The following is a 22412-nucleotide window of genomic DNA, read 5'->3' on the forward strand; positions in this document are numbered from 1 at the left end:
TGGGAATATATTTTGACGAGACAATATTGTTTGAACGGTAGTAAAAGACAGCGTAAAATTTGTTATATTTCATTCTGCCTTTTTCATACACAAACTGCAGTTTAGCTTAGCTTAGCTTAGCTTTGACTGACTACACATATCTATGGTTGCTACTCCGTGATTGACCAGAATCAGTGAAATTGCACAAAGAATCAACTGAATGATTGACTGGGATTGTTCAAGCATTCTCAGTGTGCAAGTTTCAGTAACTCTAAAATTCAAATGATCAATAACGGCGCCGGCCACGTCCTTGTAGTCAGTTAGGAAGAAGGAAGGAATATTAGTAGGTGGTTTTTGCTATTTGAAGACCGTGTTTACCTCTGCGTCTCCACAAAAACCACAGGAAGGATTATTAGTTAATTGGTAGGCATCGTTGGATCTGGATTCACTCTGATAAGCGATACGACCGTGCCATTCATTATACACAGTGATTTTACCTAGCCATGAATCTGGCGCGAACTAACTAACTACCGGCCTACCGGGCGCGCAATACAGAACACAAAATTTCGGCCGATCGCGCGATCGTTCTGCTGTCCGAAACAAGAGAAATCTCGCACTGAACTGATTTTTATTACCGGCCGCGCAATGCAGAACACAATAATCCGGCCGATCGCGCGATCTGAAACAAGAGAAATCTCGCACTGAACAGATTTTTATTACCGGCCGCACAAAGCACAATACAATATTTCGGCCGATCGCGCCATCGTTCTGCTGTCCGAAACAAGAGAAATCTCCCACTGAACTGATTTTTATTACCGGCCGCGCAAAGCAGAACACAATAATCCGGCCGATCGCGCCATCGTTCTGCTGTCCGAAACAAGAGAAATCTCGCACTGAACTGATTTTTATTACCGGCCGCGCAAAGCAGAACACAATAATCCGGTTCATACACAAACTGCAGTTTCACGAAAAACTTCGAGCTCATGTTAAACTTCATTATCACAATGCTGTAGAACTTGATTTACCCGTGACGCTGCACGATGGGGTAGCTAGAACAAATGGCTGGCCAAAAACCCATTCTCGTTTTTCGAAGTTTTGCATGGTATATACATTTTTAGAATATTCTTTAATATTATCTTCATTATGTGTCATTGAATTTTTTACGTTTGTTCCTTATTGGTATTAATGACAACCTATCAAAAATCATGTTAAATACCATTACGTAAATACTGGGTCAATACCATTACGTGGTGTGTTACGGAATAAGGTTCACTATGGTCATATTGCTAGCCTCTGGATGTCCTAACTTATATCTTTCTCAATATCCAACTTCGTGGTATTTATGATGGTGTCGCCAAGTCGGTTGTCCCCTGCTAAGATCCATCCTATCCCTAGTTACGGTGAAAATGCACACGGCCAGCAGTAGTAATCCTCCTGCTTTTGTAATTTTTGTCTTTTCTTGATTTCTGATAGCATTCTAATAAGGATTTGAAAAAAATATGATATCCCTAGTTTCCGATCTACTACGAATTACACAGTGACAATACGAATGCACCTCAGCTCATACAAAAGTCATTATTTGGTCACTTTTTCTGCTTCTGAAAGTCACTATTTGGTCACTTTTTTCGTCATCGTTAGTCACTAAGTCACTATTTTGAACGGCATTTATCGCTACCAGCCCTGATATCCCTGGATTTCGTTCATTACAAGTTTTACTCCGTCCCTTATTATTATTACACAGTACCAATAGCACAAACATGATGACTTATTTTTTTACTACGTGTGGCCCAATAATGTCGAAAAACACACATGGCACATTATGAATGCGGATAACTACCACTTTCCGAGTGACGACGAACATCGTCCCTTAGGTAGGTACAGTGCACGCACACCCATTCTAATCGTAAGTGAAAACGGTACCACACCCACCCATCTACATTACGTACAACCAACAGGGCCGACCTACCGACGATGATCTTCTTATTGAGATTCAACACCAACCCTTCTACGTTGTGGACAGCTGGAAAAATAAACATAATAAAATGAAAAATACAATTTAATAAAAAAAAATCCTAATAAAACCTTGATTATCTCCGTACAATTTGTAGTTGTAATGCGTGATTGACCAGAACCATAGCAATTGCACAGGGAACCAATAGATGAGACATAGGATTCGCTTCTTCTAAGAGCTCTTGATTTCAAAAAGCCAATAATAGCCCTGGCCACGTCCTTACTGTCTATCGCGGATAGACCGAGAACATCTCTACATTTGCCAAGAGCTCAAGTCAAGTTGAAGGTATTGAAGAAATTGTGTGTAATTTATTTAGAGTTCTTGCGATGACTACAACATGTCAAAAATAGAGAAAAGTGCTTAGTACGAGAGTGGAGCGGACCTGCGATTGGACCCACAACCTCCTGCATATAAAGCAAAGGTAGCCATATTATTTCCTGTTATTTTCGTTGAGATTTTTTTGGAAAAAAATGCCAAATCTTTGTCTAATGTTTTATTAGTTATCTGAATTTTGATAAGAATTGAAATGTTTATTATTCTAATACATTTTTTCTTAATGATTTGATATTAAATTTCAATTCATTTATTCAACTGAATTATTTTATAACTTTGAGCCTTGTTTATTTTTGCTCTCTTTACATTATTTTATTAGACATATCAATCATACTATATGTAGAGCGTATATATGTTAGTCTTTTTATTGCTATCGTTTAATCGTACCGGAACGGTAGTTTCGGCAACGACGGGGGCGGTGATATATTTGTTGATGTGTGTTATTCATTAATGATTCAGTGTTTTCTCCGTTCGCTCGTACACGATGCAACGGGGGACCCAAGCGTTCAGGTGCTCTTTGTTTTTTTCCACACGACGGTCGATTCTTTTTGGCGCCCTTCCAAGAAATGTGGAATACTGTAGTGCTCGGTAGTCACACTTTGGTCGATTAGTAGAGCGATATTGGACGTGATTAGTTTTACAGATGAAAACCATTTTACTTCAGCCCAAAATGATTTAGATCTGTTAATTAAGCTGTTATATAATTTCAAGGAATATCGAATAGTCTGCTTTTTTTAAACTAACAGTTACTTGATTGTTGATTTTTCAAATAGGGTAAAACGTCCTATCGTTGTGGTATGTCCTAATGTTGCGGTAGTGTTAAAATAATCCATTCTGGATATAATAGCATTAAAAACAATTTTGGATACGCTAAAACTCATCGAATTAACGACTGGAACAGCTTTTGTTTGACAAAATTCCGTTCAAAATTATGAAAAATCAACATTTTTCATTAAAAATTTGAATCCTTTGAGCCTATTATTGCGGTAGTGCTAAGGTCCTATTGTTGTGGTATCGATTTCCATAAGAATTGCATGCAATACCGCAACAATAGGACGGACCTTGAAAAAATGTCGCAACGATGGGCAACTGCTTCCCTGAGAGAGAAGCCAGCTCACTGACAGATCGTTTATTTACTATGTCTTCTTCTTCTTTATTTGTGTGGAAACCGTAACATCAAAGTAACATTTCATAACGTCGGAAGCAACATTTTTCACTCCAATAAAAACTTGTTCGAATTAGCTGATTTTAATGGTTATGAACTTCCTAACGTGGAACAAAACCTATTTCTCATAATACGGGATCATTCACATAGATAATTACGGGTTCAATTCACTGCAGCAGATATAAGAAAAGTTGCGAACATAAATTGCCAAATACATAATTTTGGTTACGACCATTTGAAGTTCCATCGCAGTGTTTACTTTTTCGATTCGCAGTGACTGGATCGCGGTGACATTAGGATGAACGTAAATAAAGCGAGCTGTCTTCTCTCTCTCAGCTGCGTCCTATTATTGCGGTAGTTTGTTTTTATTCTGATAAAAACAAAACAACATAAGTTTAGCACAACTGACGTATTATTTACAAATCTATAGCTAACGAGCAACCTATTCAACTACTGCAATGTGGAAAAAGACCAACAGGGTCCTGTAGCATAATCAGACTAATAATATTAGCTACAAGTTACAAGTTACAAGTCAACAAATTACAAGTACTTGTAATTTGCGTCGCATAATAATGTTTTGCCAACTAATAATATTAGTACTTGTATTATTAGTAAGATTGAAATTACAAGTCCGTCAGGTTCATTTACCTGTCAAAATTCATCCGACAGTTCACTGTCAATGCGGAGGTAAACGATTTGTTTACGTTTGTTTGCAAATTTGTGGATATAATATATGTTTTGACTGCGATAAATATGCACGAAACACGAATTATTATCTTTGTAAATTTATTGATTCCGCGGTTTAAGCCGGCTTCGTGGTATTGGCAGTTTTAACCAAGCCAATGTAATGCACACTGGAGTCGTTTTTACGTGGTCTTTGGGATTGACTTAAGTTTTATTAGGGCGATTTGTAAGTTACGCGTACGTATCCTCCATGATAAATCGAATCCCGATAGACTTGTTTGTGGTGTGTTTTTGAAACGGGTTTAATTTACGTGTATTGTGAGACTTATGCAAGTTTGGATTTTGCTTCTAATTCGATTATGAAATTTGAACGATTTTTTTTAGTTCAAAATACTAACTGATGAGAATAGGGCAAAAGACCCGATAGTGGAGGAACTAAGGACGTTCCAACACAAATTTCTCCATAACACCTAATCCATACTTCATTTCCTTTACCTTTATAGTGCATCCGAAAGCTCATTATCTCTATTTTATTCGAAACGTGCCATAAAAGATATTTTAGTTACTAGATAAAGATTGTCGCTTCGGTTCCCTTTGTTCTGCTTTTCGGAACATGTGTGGTACATACCTGTCAAATCGTATGGATTTTCCTTCTTTGACATTTAGCTCCCCTATCCTCGCCAGCAAAAGATGTTCCGGACAGCGACGACAGCGACAATCTTTATCTAGTAACTAAATAATCTTTTCGTGCCATAATTTCATCAAAATCCTTTATTCTTACCTAAAATTAATCCTCCAATTATTGGTACAGTGTTCCAATAGTTGCGATATTTTATAATTCGCGTTCCTATAGTTGCGAATCCCATAGGTTTTATACGGGATTCGCAACTATTGGAACACTACCGCAACTATTGGTGCAAGGGAAAGAAAAAAATAAAGTATTTCAAAGATACTTTACCAGTTTAAATGAGATTCCAATGTTATTTTTGTTCCCATCGTGTTATGACAGGTCGACTAATTGATCGGTGATGTGGGTTACTGCGTTTAATTTGTAAATTCCCTGCAAACCGTACTACCGCAACTATAGGAACACCCACGACTATCGGAACTGTTACCCTATCGCAATAAATTCTATTCAGAATTTAGGTAGTTTTTACGTTTTTCCTTTCTTTCCCATGATTGTTGTCAAAAATAAAGAAATATGCATGGTCTTAAACGAAATTGTTTAGTACAATAATACAATAATACAAATTTCAGTAAATTAATTTCTCAAGTTTGAGATAAATAAAGTCAACTTTGGATAAACTAAACTCAGCTTTGGTAATATATTTTAAAAGGATTAAGTTAAACTACTAAGTGTTAGGAAACTCATTTTACTCAAATTGGGGTTTTGGTACAAAGTACGGAGTTGACCTAAAACAACCCACTTTTGAGAAGTTTCGGGTTTCTGTGTACTGCATAATTGCTAATGATCTTTAGCGCTCCACCATTTGAATACTTGATGTCAGCACTTAAAGTACTTCTACTATATATAAGTATATATAAGTCATTTGAAAATTTTCATAATTCTCAGTGTTATGCACTAAGCACAGTATTTCATTATATGGTAATTTGAATCAACTAGAATAATAGTTTCTTTCTCTGTTAAGTCGTTAAAAACAATTAAACGATGCATAATTACTTTGCACAGCTAAAATAATAAAATAAAAGCTACTTGTAAATTAAATTACAGCACCATTCATACTTGTAAAAGAAACTACAAGCCATCGCTAATAATTTCTAATTGTATTTTCTTTATGCAACAAATACTTGTAAATTCCGCTAATATTATTAGTGCGGTTTACTTGTAATATTAGTCTTGTAAATTCATACTTGTAGATTCATTATGCAACAGAAAAATACAAGTTACAAGCTACTCTACTAATATTATTAGTAAAATTTCGATTATGCTACAGGTAATTTTTAAACAATTTTTGAAATCAATTTTGGTTTTGACACGGTGCTTAACCCCTCCATAATAGGTCGTTTTACCCTATGAAAAGACATTTGATAGGAGAAACTTTCCCATAGAGGTCAACAGTATGAGTTCGGGTAAATGTGCTATCAAGATTTCAATAGTGAAAGACAATAATGTAGCTGAGGCAGAAAACTATGGGTTTTATTTTTACAAGCGCTAATGGGAGAAAATGCCATTCTGATTGATTTATTCAAACCAATTTAAAAAAAAAACTTATCTAACTCGATAAGCCTTTGGAGGGTACTCGATACAACCTACAATATCGAGTAAGTTCAAATTTTCCTATGTGATGAACTTATCTTCTATGTAATAAAAATGAAATGGTCTGTGTTCGTATCCGCATAACTCGAAACCGGCTGAATGGATTTGATTCATTCCTTCAGCAGTTACATTCGTTATAGTTTCCGACGGGTTTATATGACATTTCTTCCTACGAAAATCACGACTTAAGTTGAGTAAACCGTGAAAAACTAATATAAAGATTCGTATGGAAATTTTGCATGGGCAGTTCACAGCACGCATTTCCGCCTACTATGCAGGACAACGTCTGCCGGGTCGACTAGTTACTTAATAAAAATCAAAAAAATAAAGACAAAAGTTCGAATTATTGAATTGTTATTATAATAATTATCCTAATAAAAGTTCGAAGATCTTATATATTCCACGATCGAACAAATCATTCAAAAAGTGCCATTTATAGATTTACATGCCCGTGCTTTTTTCAGCTTACGTTCCACTCTTGAAAAATAGCCATTGGCTTTTCTACTTACTGCACCTTCCAGTTTATATGTTTACACACTAATCTCCCATTGAGCGAACGTCCCATTGTAAATCTCGATTCAACAAAGGAACCAAGTCGGAACGGAAGACGGATGCGACGTCTAGAGACGTTGGCAGTAAGCGCGGATGGATACATACAACGTTCTCCAACTCCAACAACCGCGCGAGCACGAGAAAAGTGGGAGACCAGTTTGTTGAATGAAATTTTTTCCGACAATTGGATTGTTGCCGTTGCTGTAACACTGCCAGCTCTAAGACCGGGCCGAGAGAAAGAACGTTGGATACCAACGTGCGATAGCGTACATAGCCGAGCAGCTCCGGGAGCAGCAACAAGCACCCACCGAACGCTCGAGGCCAGCGTCTCTACAACAATGGAGGAATATTGGTGGTGTGGCGCGTGAACGCCGAAGCGATGACTGAACTTTGCGAAGAAGGTATAAAGCAGTGTCACACATTCACTGTCCGAAACCGAGAACAGCGCGCAAGCTTGAGAGCCAACCAACGGTCATCGTGTTGTGTTGGTGTTCCGGTGGACAGCGGCGACGGCCGAGTACAGGGAAGGGAAGCTCCAAGCACTAAAATGTGCAATATTGATAGTAAAGCTGGTAAAATTCCAAAGTTTGCTGTTCTTATTGTAACTACACATGTGTGAATTGTGTTTATATTGCCCATTTTTTAGCACAACTGTCACAAATAATAAGCACGGTTGTTTATTTCTTGTTTGGATTAATTTCTTTGCTTCGTGTGTTCGTTGCGTTCGTTGAGTGGTTTGGCTCAATTGAATGATAGTGGGTTTGCATTCGAGGGGCTATTAGGGGGGGTCTCGATTTCCTCATTCTAATAGGTGGTATGGACTTCTAAAGTGCTGTACAAAAAGGACAAAAAGCGATTCCGCTTATAAAATTTCTTGAGCAGTACGGAGCTGATAAGTATACCAAACTCCAATAACGCTTGTAATATAAATTGAATGGAGCTTCGTGCTTAGCGGTCACTTTTTAGCGAGTTGGTATATTTTTCGAATTAGTCACTAAATAGTCTCTTGTTTCAACCTCAAGTCACTAAAGTAGCCAACAATTTATTTTTAGTCGGATTTTCTTCGAAATTTTAGGAAATAAATAAAATAATAATGGGCAGGTTTCTACTACACTAAAGTCTCTTTGTGCTACATAGAATAGAATTGGTCTATCGATTTCTTTCAAATATGCTTCTTGTGGGACATAGAATAAAATATATTTTACAGCATAACTTCATGGCTACCAAAGAAAAAAATCCTAGAAGAAAGGTCTTTAGATTTACACGCGTGACCAAAGGTCTTTCAACCTGTTTCATATATGGTGCAGGCTCCTTGTAGTACATAGAATAGAATATGTACACAATATAACTTCTTGGCTTTCAAAAAAAATCCTCAAGTAAGACTTTTAGATCTACACGCGTAACAAAAGGTCTGTCGACTTGTTTCAAATATGGTACATGCTCCTTATTGTAGACTAGCTTTATGTACCCGGCCTTGCTCGGAATTGCCAGTTTGGTTTTCAGTTTTTTCACAATAAAAAAAAGATAAAACCAATTGGTCAACAGAGTAATTGTGTTAACTTATTGATACTTCATCATTTGATTTAAAGAAGGCTTTTGGAAGCATTGACTGATCTTAAAAAAGAGATCGTTGGTTTGAATAGCCTTATTCCGGGCAAACGTCAATTGCTAAAGAAGGAAAAACATCCACCGATGCTTTATTCCGGTCAAACTCCCATTTTTAAAGAAGGGATCACACTCACCATTGCCTTATTCCGGGCAAATGCCTACTTTTAAAGAAGCAATCACATCCATCATCCAGAAGGAAACAAATGAATCATTGCTTTTCACTGGGCAAACCATGATTCCGATGAAGGGTAACAATTACCATGGTTCTATACCCATCATGCTTTCTATGAAAGGTTTTTCTGATGCTGTTCATAAATATCCCAAATGCCCTTCATGTCGAATGACCTTAGGCCAAATAGTGTTATGTTAATGGCCTGCTTCATTCAGGGATATGTCATTTTCAGGGAAATGTCATATTCTGGAATATGTGTATCGGTAAGAATCATTTTTGGGAAATATCATTTTCGTTGAAGTCATTTTCGGGGAAATGTTATTACCGGGAAAATGTTATTGTCGAAGATTTGCTATTTTTGAGGAATTCAGGAAATTTGTTTTCGGAGCCTTGTACAATGTCAAAGAACCTCGAATGAACTAAATAAGAGGGATTTTATTTTATTTTATTTTTTTAATCTTTGTTAAGGTGGTTTTTTTAATCTACAGACTAAGTTCAACACCGGAGAGGGATTTTAAAATTAGTCGTTTTCTAAACAATACCCAACCCCAATAACCTCCCGCATTCCAAAAGTGTCTCCCAACCTCTCTATAATAGTTCTGGGCAGAGATTACGTGTTTACAAATTTTGTGTGAATTGACCCATTCAGTAAAAAGGTATACTAAACTGTTCGTTTACTAAATATACCCTCTCTCTCATTCAGCTATGACACTCCCACCCAGTCTGACATAGTCTTCCTTAAACTGAGAATATGGGTTGCAAATGTGGTGGACATCGGTAAATGGGTTCAAAAGTTATGCTGAATTGACCGATAACTAAACAAAACCCCTCTCTCACACCCTCCCTCTTTTAAAATGACCTACCCACATCCAGTAAAAATTGTTTCCTTAGGACATACAATATTTGATACAAATTTGGTTCAAATCGGTCATTAGATTCAAGACTTACATTGAGATGATCGATTGCTGAACAATACTTCTCCCCCCATACCCTCCCTCTTTAAAAAAGCATCCCTAACCACACTATCGTCGTCTCTTTAATATGAAGAATGTGTGTTCCAAATTTGGTTGAGAACGGCCAATGGGTTCAGAAGATACACTGAGTTGATCGATACCTTAGCAATACCCCTCCCCCCATACCCTCCCTCTTTTCCAAAGAGCATCCCTAACCCCCATCGTCGTCTCCTTAAGATAAAGATTGTGTGTTCCAAATTAGGTTGGAATCGGCCAAGGGGTTCAGAAGGAACACTGAGTTGATCGATACCTTACCAATACCCCTCCTCCCATATCCTCCCTCTTTTCCAAAGAGCATCCCTAACCCCCATCGTCGTCTCCTTAAGATAAAGATTGTGTGTTCCTAATTAGGTTGGAATCGGCCAAGGGGTTCAGAAGGAACACTGAGTTGATTGATAACTAAGAAATACCCCTCCCCACCACACCCTCCCCCTTTTCCAAAGAGCATTCCTGACCCCCCATCATCGTCTCCCTAAGATAAAGAATGTGTGTTCCAAATTTGGTTGAAATCGGCCTAAGGGTTCAGAAGGTACACTGAGTTGATCGATGACTTAGCAATACCCCTCCCCCCATACAGTCCCCCTTTTCCAAACAGCATCCCTAACCCCCATCGTTGTCTCCTTAAGATAAAAATTGTGTGTTCCAAATTTGGTTGGAATCGGCCAAGGGGTTCAGAAGGTACACTGAGTTGATCGATACCTTAGCAATACCCCTCCCCCCACACCGTCCCACTTTTCTAAAGAGCATCCCTAACCCCCCTATCGTCGTCTCCTTAAGATAAAGAATGTGTGTTCCAAATTTGGTTGAAATCGGCCAATGCGTTCAGAAGTTATGCTGGAACATACATACAAACATACATACAAACATTGAGTTTTATATATATAGATAGCGCCGAAAGCTTTTCGGTCGCCCGCATCGACGTCGGCGTACTTATCCTTATCAGTTTTCACCAACATGGCCTCTACTCTGTCCTTAACTTTCTGGACTTCCGCTTTGAGCTACTGACCAGCTGCCAGGGATTCTCGATCCCTTGTACCGATGGCACCGGCCGGCTGACACGCCCTTCAGGCTCCACCACTCTGACTTTTGGCCTTTATGGTCGCCTACGGTTTGTTTTGCTCCGAGCCTGTTTAATGCCTGAGCCGTTTTTGATTAGACGCAGCATTTTCCTCGTTTGCCTTAAGGGAAAAATCAATCGTCTCTTGGGCCAAAGTCGCTCTTTCAAGGATGGGAGAAGGCCTTGGTTGTGGCACCTTTGTCGGCCTTCTCGCTTCCCCAGGGTGGCTGATAAAAGCGTTCTCTTCTTGTCCTACGACTCGAGCATCATGGCGCTGCACCAGCAGGTTCTGTCTCAGTTCCTTACTGAGATGTTCTGCTTTCCGCTTGCCAACTCGATAATGTTATCGAGTTGCTCGACGACCACCCGCATCCCGGGTTGTGGCCTAAATATTGTACAAAAATCGTACCAAAATTGTACCCAAATCTGAGGCGAGGACGAGTGTAGCCGAACGAACTCTCAATTTGTGTAGCCAAACGAGCATGACGTCACGATTGCAATCCATGCAATGGAATATGTGACGTTAAATTCGCGTGATACACTTGTCCCTTCTCACATATCACATCTTTATCTTATTATTCACTTCTTTCATCTCACTTTTCATTTCTCAGCCCTTTGTTTCTCACATCTCAATTCTCCCTTCTAACTTCTCTCTTTTTGCTTCTTACATCTCACATGTTGCTTTTTATTTCTCACTCCTCACTTCTCATATCTCACTTCATGTATTGAACTTCTCACTTCTCGGCTCTCATTTATCACTTCTCGTTTGTCACTTCTCGCTTCTCACATCTTACATCTCACTTCTCGTATCGAATTTCTCACTTCTAAATATCACTTCTCACTTTTCATTTCTCGGCTCTCACTTATCACTTCTCGCTTTTCTCATCTCACATCTTTATCTCATTTCTCACTTTTCACCCCACTTCTCCCATCTAACTTCACCATTCTTGCCTTTCCATTCATTTCTTGCTTCTTACGTCTCACTTCTCGCTTCTTGCCTCTCACATCTTACATCTCACTTCTCGTATTGAATTTCTCACTTCTCATTTGTCGCTTCCTACTTCTCGGCTCTCACTTATCACTCTCACATCTTACATCTCAGTTCTCATATCGAATTTCACACTTCTCGTTTCTAAATCTCACTTCTCACTTGTAGCTTCTCATTTCTCCGCTCTCACTTATCACTTCTCGTTTCTCACTTCTAACTTTTTAGATCTCACATCTTTATCTAATTTCTTACTTCTCACTATTCTTTTCTCGTCTCTCACTTCTTATTTCTCATTTCTTATTTCTGACTTCTTACATCTTACGCCTCATATCTCACTTCTCACTTTTTTCTTTTCAAAAATCAGTTTCCACTTCTCTTCTTTTACTTCTCACTACTCGCATATCATTCCTTATTTCACACTTCTCAGTTCCTACTTCTCACTATTCACTTCTTACTAATGACTTCTCACTTTACACTTCTCATTTTCCACTTCGTACTTCTTACTTCTCTCTTCTAGCTTCTCTATTCTCACATCTTGAATCTAACTTATCAAATCTAATTTCTCATTTGTTACTTCTCACTTCTCAATCTCATTTCTTTTTTATCGCTTCTCACTTCTCACTTATCACTTTGTGCTTCTCACATCGCACATTTCAGTTTCATTACTCACTTCTCATTATTCACTTCTTGCCCCTCACTTGTCAATTCATCATTTCTTTCACTTCCTGCTTCTCACATCTCACATATTACTTCTAATTTCTCACTTATCACTTCTCACATCTCACGAATTATTTCTCACTTCTCACATATCATTTCTTAATTCTCACTTGTCACCTCTCACATCTTACTTCTTACTACTCACTTCTCGCTTCTCACTTCTTACTTCTCACTTCCTCCCTGCTCACTTCCTTATTTCTCGCTTCTCATTTCACACTTCTTACTTCTCCCTTTTTGCTTCTCACATCTCACATAATACTCGTCATTTCTCACTTCTCATTCGGCCTAATGGCTGTGGCCAAATGACCTTCGGGACTGATGGCCTTCGCTCTAATGACCCTGCATCGTATCTCCATTAAATACTCTAAGTCAGAGGTTCCCAAACTGTGGGTCGCGACCCCCAGGGGGCCGTGGGCTGTTCAGTGGTGGGTCGCGAAAGACAAATCCTAATTCATAATTTTGTTACTATTTTGTCCCAAAACTAATCCATAATTTAAATTAGGATCTAAATTATGATGATATGATATGAACAACAAACCTGACGAGGTCAACGGCCTTTTTTTGTTATACGATATTCGGGCAAGTAGAAAGAAGTCCTATACAATCCAAATCTAATTGGGGCTTAGACTCATTCCAAAACCAATCCTAATCCAATTCGAATCCAATCTAAATCAAATCCAAATCAATTTAAAATCCAATCCAAATCTAATTCAAATCCAATCCTAATCAAATCGAAATTCAATTCAAATCCAATCTGAATAAATTTCAAATCCAATCCAAACCAACTCAAATTCAATTCAAATCCCATCGAAATGCAATCCACATCCAATTAAAAAAATTGACGAAATTTGGACAAATACAATGATGGGGTAAAAGGCAATTTATTATGATATGTCTAATCTAACGCGAACTCATTTTTATCTAATTTCACAAAATCAATACATTTGATACCTGGTGGGTCGCAAGCAATATGGGATTCTGCTAGGTGGGTCGCATATCCAAAAGTTTGGGAACCTCTGCTCTAAGTGTGCTCCCCTGAAAAAGACTTCACTTTTTATGATTTTCACGTGATTTCAAGACTTTTTTGAAAAATCGCGTAAATAAAAACCGCGTAAATCACAGAAATCGCGTAAAAAGCGACTCCAGTGTATATTGGTTTATTAGATTTCCTCTTTATAACCGAATGCTCGCCTTTTGCCCTGACACGTCTCGTAAGGTTTTGCGCAATGGTGGGACCGATTTATTTTGATACTTTTTCCCACTGCTTCTTCAAATTCCGCTTGTTCTTTTTGGTTTTCTATTTTTTTTTTTTAATTGGATGAAGCTTCGGCGGGTTCGGTGGGTTAATGTCATTTGGTACAAAAGCAACATTATTTGTACCTGTATAACACCGGCAGCGTGTAATGACAGGATGCCAAATCCGGCCAAAATAGCGTCTCGCCTCCGTCAGACCCCAGGAAAGGCAGCAAGCGCTTCTAGGGGCACCCAGCTCGGAAGATTTGTCCATTGATGGCACTTGTGATGATGTACGGCTGATTCACCTTGTCACACCCGTATATAGCCTGCAACACCAAGAATTTTCTGGAGGTTTTGTCCACCCTCTTCTTCCTTTTACCCTCCGAACTGTCAATCGTGATGTGGCAACGTAAAACTCCTGTCCCGACGCCGACAATTGCTTTGGGGCGGGTTTTGGCTACCGCATTTTGTTTGTCGTTCCGGTTTGGCGCCGTCCTGACCTTGATGACATGAGTGCGGCACGTTTCATCGTTTTTTTTTTCAAACTACTTGACTTAACTTACGAGGCACTGAAGACTGTCTTATTTTGACTAAATTTTGAAAATTACCATTTCAGCGGTCTTCCTTATTGTGTCCGATGTGGCCAGATTGAACCCGAGTGGCCCAGGAACCCTAAAAACATCATTCCCATCATTGTTTTGTAAAATCAAAGTTTAAATTTGTAAATGGCCACTTTTTCCGTGGACAACTGGCCCCAACGGATTCTGGAATAATTGGAACGCAAATTGTTGCGAAAGAACCGGTCAATGACGGTGGTTTCTACAGCAGTTTTAATGTTTGTAAGATCTTAAAAACAGACGTCAGGGATGGGAAATTTCCCGAAATACTAACTCCGAAGAAATTGCCTAAAAAATGTGATATTTTTATATTTCAATAAATTTCAAAAAATAAAATCCTGAAAAAAATGTAATCAACCAAATGTAATCTATTGAACATGTCTTGCGAAATCATGTAGTTTGACTCACCAAAAGATGAGTTTTAAGACGTTCAAAAAGGTCATTAGGATCTATTAGGATTATAAAAAAAAAACCTAACCCACTTGACCCCGTGATTATTCTGGAATCAGTAGGCCAGCTCCGATTCTCTCTCTAGTTTTGAAATCATTTTCACTTTATAAAGTTTATATGTAACTTGATTGAAAATTCAAATGTTTGCTCATGCGTAGTATCTAACCAAATCTTCAAGAAGAAACGTACTACATATCGCGTCAAAAAGTCTTTTTGCAAACAATTTTTTGCACGAACAGGTATTAAACTTACGTATGAGAATCTTATCTCATTGATTTGTGTACTGCTACAAAACTAAACCATGCCAATGATGATTGGATTTGATTTCTAATCTAGACAATGAAATTTTCGGGTTGTTAATTGTTTGGACTCGGTCCTGAACATAGATATTCACTGCAAGCCACAGAAGCTGATAACATTGCTTCAAGACCATTAATTATATTCAGCAGTAGTATATACGCGAGATTTTTTCTAACCCCACTCGACGATGTGGTACCAGTAACCATTCGTGCTATCTAAACCTATTAGATCATCAAATGAATAACCACACTGACTGGCCGATGCAGATTCTGCCAATGTTTATTCAGCAAATATGTAATCATGTTTGTTTCCGTTTTCTATTTTCTTCCAGCGACACTCCCATTCCGACCCGTCGTGCATAGCAAGGTCCACTGGCGGCGACGACAGCCGGCGAAGCAGTATCAGCCCGATCGTGGATCCAATCTATATGGTGCAGGAAGAGTTTGTATATAGTTTTGTGTAGTTTTCCGGGAAGAGTAAAAATTCCAAGCCAAAATCAAACGTGTCCCAAAAGTGTATCTGTGTGAATCAATGGCCAATTTTAATCGCAAGGTGAAAAGTGTACGTCCCAAAGTCGTAGAGTGTAGTGTTGATTCGTTGTGTTTTTGTTGTGATGTTCACCCCGTGATGGACGGACGAGGATGCGATGGTGCTCGCCGTGTGAGGGTTAAGGAATAACGAAGAAAAAGAGCGAAACAGAACTGCAAATCTCTTATCAGAGGCAGCGTTCGAAGTAATATGCACCTATCAGTAACCCAGTTGGGCAGCAGTACGACGACTAAAACGACTACGACGAGTGCATCGGCAGCTAGCTACAGTCCGCAGAGTTCGCAATCCGGCCAACAGAACATCCCGCCGCAAAGTCAGTTCTACCAGCTTCAGGAGCATCCAGTGCAACAGCGGGATTTGATCGGCGGGACCCAGGCTGGCACTGGTAGCGGCGATAGCCAAGGTCACAGTCAACAGCAGGAGCAACAACGTGGCGGAATCATCACAACAGAATGTGATACCGAAGCGGAGGTGAGTCACGCGATTGATCACAGGCAGACAACCATCGAAGACGAATGGGCTCGTTTCGCTTGTTTGTAGGGTTGGTTCGCGTGACGCGGACGTGCGCACGAAATTGTTTCGTGGGGTCGAACGGTACGGTGATAAATACAAATAATCGAAAAGCAATCGCATATTATAGGCAGGTTGCTTAGCTTGCCAGCAGCTTGCCGGTTCTTATCGCCGTGACTGACAGCAAAAAAAAACTGAAACCCCGTATAGTACAAATGCCTGTTCATACTAAAGTACAACAAAATAATCAACAACGGCAATATAATATTGAGGTGAAAAGTCATCATCACTATTGACTGATTTCGAGAGGTGGATGGATGAACTTGTATTATTAGGAAAGGGGTATTCGGTGCAGCTGATTTTTGAACTACGCTCTCGCGCAGACTTTGAATGTTTGGACTTAATTTGGTTGTTTGCCACAAAAATGTTCAGGTCACAGCGTTGCTAAATTAGTGACCTGAGTGAAGTTACTTTTCACAGTATGTTGCATGACCACAATATAAACAACATGCAAATACATGTTTTCTACTAAATTAAACTTATCAAAAAATGAATACCGAATCAGTACTAGTACTTTTAATACCAAGTATTCTGTAGTAGGACCTTCGTGGCAGATTAACTTACATCCCAGTAATCGTCTTGCTCGGTTACAAATCCAGTGCTTCCGATCCTCATTGTGTAACCATGGCCGGATTAATTTGAATTTATTTCAATTCTTCCTCATGCGAAACAAAATATCCAGAAGGGAGCGTGAGCATTTTTTAAAATGTGAAAACAAACTGTCGATTTCGTCGTTGTTCCTATCTGCAGAGTACAAAGACAATGTTGTTCAATTTTATCTGCAACAAATACAGGGCTGTTACAACAGTCGCAGATTTCGCGAAATTTGGCGGATTTGCTCTTCCAGTCGCGAAAATGGCGGTTCCTTGAAATGTTGTCGCGAAAATCGCGGATTTATATTTACACTCTCTCGAAAATTGTGGGTTTAGAAATTGATTGAAATTGAAATTGATTGGATAAATTCGAAATGCTATTTTTTATGTCAGTGAATAGAGAGTAAGGAATACTTTAGGATTCAAACACATTATATCTCAATAATATTTTAGTTATCGTATTATTGTTGATTGATATTCAAACGATATTTGATAGACTATCTGTTGTCCTGACAATGTGATCATATTGTTATTCTGGATTTCCGCTGAATTTTGTTTAGAAGTTTTTAATATTGACAGTGGTTCCCATGAGTGTTGTGCGAAAAGCGCGAATTATTATTACAATTTGGGGAACGACACTTTGTCTATTTTGCTCTCCAAGGGTGTTATTGTCCGGATCAAACGCATTGAAATTCGCACATGGGAACGCCAGAACTGATCTAAAGCATGCTGGCTGTCGGTTATCAACTCTATCCACTCGGTTGAGCGATAGAGTGGCTCTTCATCTTTCTGATCTGAGTACTGCACTCTGTTCTGTTCCATAGTGATTCCCAGTAGTCCAGGCGGCTTATTCCAACTATTTGCTAATCTAGTCTTTTGAACTGCAGCTTTGATAGCTTAATTACCAACATTGCTTGGTTAGATATTTTTTCGGTTGAAAACGTTTCGCGACCAATAATTCCACGTTTCTTCGTTTGCTTGTGCCTAGTGTTGTAAGAGGTCATCTGCATGTCAGACTTATTTGTCTATAACTTTTCTTAAAAGCCTAAGTAAGTTCATAACTTTTAACCGAAGCTACATTGCTTTAAATATAACATCTGAGGCTTGAGAGTGGATGTTTTTTTCTCAAATCGAGACTCCATGAGAACGATTTGCAGCAAATCCGACGATCCTCTGCTCGCGATAGATAGAATGTCAATAGACAATGCAATCCTTCCGACTGGGTATAGTCGTGCGGAGCTTGTTTTTTTACCTTTTTGTAATTTACGTGTGACCCAACGTCATCTGAACAACTTACAATAAACCTCATGTCGATATCAGTTCGAGTGTGTATGTAGCCATTCCAAACATTATACGGCATAAATTATTTTATTTTTTCTATTGATCAAAGTTTCGATAGATTAAAAGCAACCGTATTGAAATTTTGCATTGAAATGTGTCTGGTTTTGGTTTTGCAGTCGCGGATTTCATTTCGTTAGCCGCGGATTTCGCGGATTGGAATTCGGTCAGTTTGTAACAGCCCTGCAAATATGACCAGAAATTTGTTACCATAATAAAATAAAAAACCATTAGCACTATATGTCGCTGTTTTGCTATATATGGCTAATATTGCACCATTATAAAACTAGTCAGGGATCGTTCAAAAATGACGTCACAGGTTTTGTAAAATTTTGCCAAAGCAGATTCGATGGATACGGGGAATTGACTGATATCCCATCGGTATTAGCTGGTTATGGAACAACTTCTCGCAAGGGCAGCTGTTGTATAATACGTCCGTGTACTTAATGGAATAGTGTGGGTTCAAGTTCCACCGGCAGCCGAATCTTTTTTCGCACTATCTAATAAAAAACACCTTAAAATGGCAAACTTAACTATGTGTGTCAAAATTTTCAAAATCTTTTTAAAAAAAAGTAAACTATAGTAATGCAAACAACAAACGATTTTTATAAAATAACTATCACCATCTGGTGTTTATAATAAAACATTTCTAAGCGTCTGTCAAGGTTTTTATTAGCCTTTACGACAACAAATAACGAGAGTGTTCATTTAGTGATGTAAGTTGAAAATTGAAAATAATTTCGCGTATTTGGGGGCGGTACACTAATTACGTAAACACTTATGGAGGGAGGGGGGTCTGTCATTTTCTTACTCTCCATATAAACAAAAAATCATTAGTATTAGAAAAATCATACAAGGGGGGGGGGGTGTCGAAAAACCCCGAAAAAATGCTTACATAATTAGTGTACGGCCCCTTGTCACATTTAACATTACCATTGAGCATTTCGCACAAATTCGTAGGTGGTACAAGCCAAGACTATTGTACGAGAGTAGCATCACTTTCATCCGTTACCACAGGATATTGATTTGGGACTAATCACTATCTCTTAGATGAAAGCAATGCACCCTCCAATAGTCGAGATCTGTCCTGGCCACGTCCTTGCGAATGCTGAGGAAGGGGAAGGATGGTTAGTTGGACACCTACTTAAGAAAGATGCTGAGAACTCTACGACCTCTCATACATAGGTGCCACGGGAAATTTTGGGTTTGTGTGGAAGGTTATAACAGTAGAAATTGTTTTGGTAGAACGTGAAACACAGAAAGAACTAAGATAGAAATACAAAGTATGAAAGGGACGAGCCTGGAATTAAACCCACGACCTCCTGCTTATAAGGCAGAAGCGATAGCCACTAGACCACCGAGCTCGTCAGGCCCCTTGTCACATTTCTCCCTAAATTTATATCATATCCGATTTCCACTAAAATTTGTTCTCTATTTCCAAAGTTTTTTTTTTTATTTTCTCCCGGATTTCCCAAGAATATTCTCCCTGGTTTCCACAAGAAATTCTTTTTTCAGATTTTCAAAGAAACTTTTCTCGTATTTCCAATGGAAATTCTTCCAAATTTCCACAAGAAATTTATTCAGATTTTCCTGGAAATTTGACCTGATTTCCAAGCAAAATTATCTTCCGGATTTCCACGGAAATTCTCCTTGATTTCCAATGAAAATTCTTCTCGATGTCCATGGGACGTTCTTCTGGTTAACCACAAAAAAATCTTCCCAATTTACACGGAAAACTCTCTCATTTCCACCAAAAAATCTGTCCGTTTTTTCATGGAAAATTTCTGTCGGATAAAGAAAATCTTCCCAATTTTTAGGGGAAATTCTTTTTTCAAATTTTCACGAAAAGTTCTTCCGGATTTCCACGGAAAATTCTGCTCGATATTGATCAATAACGGCGCCGGCCAAGTCCTTACCGTTAATTTGTGAAAGGAAGCGAAGGTCAGTGTGTGGTTAATGTTGCTACTAAAGACTGAGAATACCTCTGCATCTCCACAATTACCACGGAAAGGAAGTTGTGTTAGTTGAGTGGGGTAATCAGGTAATCAGACACATAGATCTGAATTCACCATGGAAAGTGATGTGAAAGCAGTTTCTATTTTATTATTAGTACAGATATTTTTATAAACAACAGTATAGACCCGTAATGCTGGGTAGACACCTTTACGTGGTGTGTTACGGGGTAAGATACCTTCCTCATTATCCAACTCCGTGGTACTTATGAGGGTGTCGCTAAGTCGGTGGCCTCTCGTTAAGTAAGTACTACATCAACATTTCGTTCCTCTCCCTAGTTACGGTGAAGATGTGCGTGGCCAGGAATAGTAATCCTCATGCTTTTGTTATTTTTGTTTAAGACTGGAATCAAGGACCACTCCCCTTCTTGATTTCTGATAGCATTCTAGATAAGGATCTCAAAAGTAAAACATGGGTATCACAAGTGTTCAATCTACGAATAACACCGTAACTAACAATGCTAATGCTAAAAATGCTAATGCTAATATTTTTCATAAACAACAGTATTAGTTTTTTCTTATCTGATCTTTTAGAATGGGTGTTCAATTTGTCGGGGTTCAGCACAACCGCAACTTTTTAACTAACCCGTGATATTTTGTTCGTAGAATTAAAACGGAAATGAATTCATATAGATTCATTCCTACATTTGTTGTTGGATTCCTCAGCTTCAGGGTGGAGGGATATCCGACTCGATTTGTGATCAATTGTATCTGCTACACGATCATCTGAGCAAGAAAATGGGTAATTTTAGAATGGCGAAATTAAAATGATGATAGATGTTTAATGAAGTTATCAAAAAAAAAAATTGAAAATGATTGATACGAAATTTATTTCAAGCTTTTAGTGGAATATACACCCAGATTTTTTTTACACGGTTTGGTTTTAGTCGTTCAAGACCTTCAGCGTTAACGAAAAAATGAGATAGCCCCACGAAAAAATTCACAAAAATCAAAGAAAATTATGGGGGTATTTGAAAAGCTGTAAAAGTTCAGGTTAACCGAGAAATTAATGAATTCCAACCGTGGAAAAAAAAACCTGGGTGTATTTACTTGTCATAAGACGAGTTTGTACAATTTCATTTAATTCCACTACTTTATTGTACCTTTGACAGATACGTATTTCGACCTCAACAGTAAGGTCGTCGTCAGTGTCTCGTTCTTGACTCGACTTAATCTAGAATCTAAACGTTCGGAAGCCTCTATTTGAGAAACATGAAGGCCTTTCTTTGAAAAGCTCAGTTGCTTCGTTGCAAGAAGCTTGTAAGCCTTCTTTCAAGATGTTCCTACCGAAGCAACTCGTAGACGAGACCTCCTTTCAATAGGCTGGGAAGTATCCTTTCAAGAGACTGGGGAGCCTCCTTTCAAGAGGCTCAGAAGCCTCCTTTCAAGTGGCTCGGAAGCCTCCTTTCAAGAAGCTCGGAAGCCTTCTTTCAAGCGGCTCGGAAGCCTCCTTTCAAGCGGCTCGGAAGCCTCCTTTCAAGAGACTCGGAAGCCTCCTTACAAAGGCTCAGAAGCCTCTTTGCAAGAGGCTCGGAAGCCTCCTTTCAGAGGCTCGGAAGCCTTATTTCAAGAGGCTCGGAAGCCTCCTTTCAAGAGGCTCGGAAGCCTCCTTTCAAGAGGCTCGGAAGCCTCCTTTCAAGAGGCTCGGAAGCCGAGGCATTCCACGGGGGCATGTCAGTCGATCCTGAGCGACCATTTCGAAAATATTTGAAACTCTGCACAGTTTTTCAATTTCATCTAAATCGTCATTTTTCGATATCAAATCTTCATATTGAGTCACGACTAACTTTTGAAAAGGGTGTATGTGAAAATGGTTCAAAAATATTTAAAAAGCTGCACAGCAAAAACGGAATGTTCGATTGTTATGATTTTTTCAGCAAAGTTAGACAACTAAATGGTGATTCTTAGGAAAATGTGCACAGTAAAAAAAAAATTTTTTTTGCCTTTAAAAATATTATTTTTGTCACAAAAACTCAAATATCTCAAAACCCTATCTTTTTACGAACGTATTTTTTTAGGGGGAAACGGTCCATTATATTAGCTATCTACCATAAAAATTTGGTGATGGTAAACTAATAAACAAAAAAGTTATGACATTTCAAACATTTCACAATTTTCACATTTAGTAAAAAAAATTTTTTTTCTGTGTAAGTTATTTCGAGAATTGCAGTTTGATGCAGATTTTATTGT

The 22412-nt window shown here is 38.6% G+C and overlaps 1 protein-coding gene across 9 annotated transcripts in view; it reads left to right on the plus strand.

The window, feature by feature from the left end:
* The window catches only part of LOC134219086 (putative transcription factor capicua), a 196324-nt gene that overhangs the window by 83598 nt on the left and 90314 nt on the right, over positions 1-22412 (plus strand). For all 9 annotated transcript variants that reach the window (XM_062697770.1, XM_062697769.1, XM_062697776.1 and 6 more), the window contains exon 2: positions 15492-16180. In XM_062697770.1, the coding sequence (XP_062553754.1) occupies positions 15899-16180 (282 nt within the window). In that variant the 5' untranslated portion in view covers positions 15492-15898. The remainder of the gene's footprint in view (positions 1-15491; positions 16181-22412) is intronic.

Source organism: Armigeres subalbatus, chromosome 3, assembly GCF_024139115.2.
Source record: "Armigeres subalbatus isolate Guangzhou_Male chromosome 3, GZ_Asu_2, whole genome shotgun sequence".
Taxonomy (NCBI): domain Eukaryota; kingdom Metazoa; phylum Arthropoda; class Insecta; order Diptera; family Culicidae; genus Armigeres; species Armigeres subalbatus.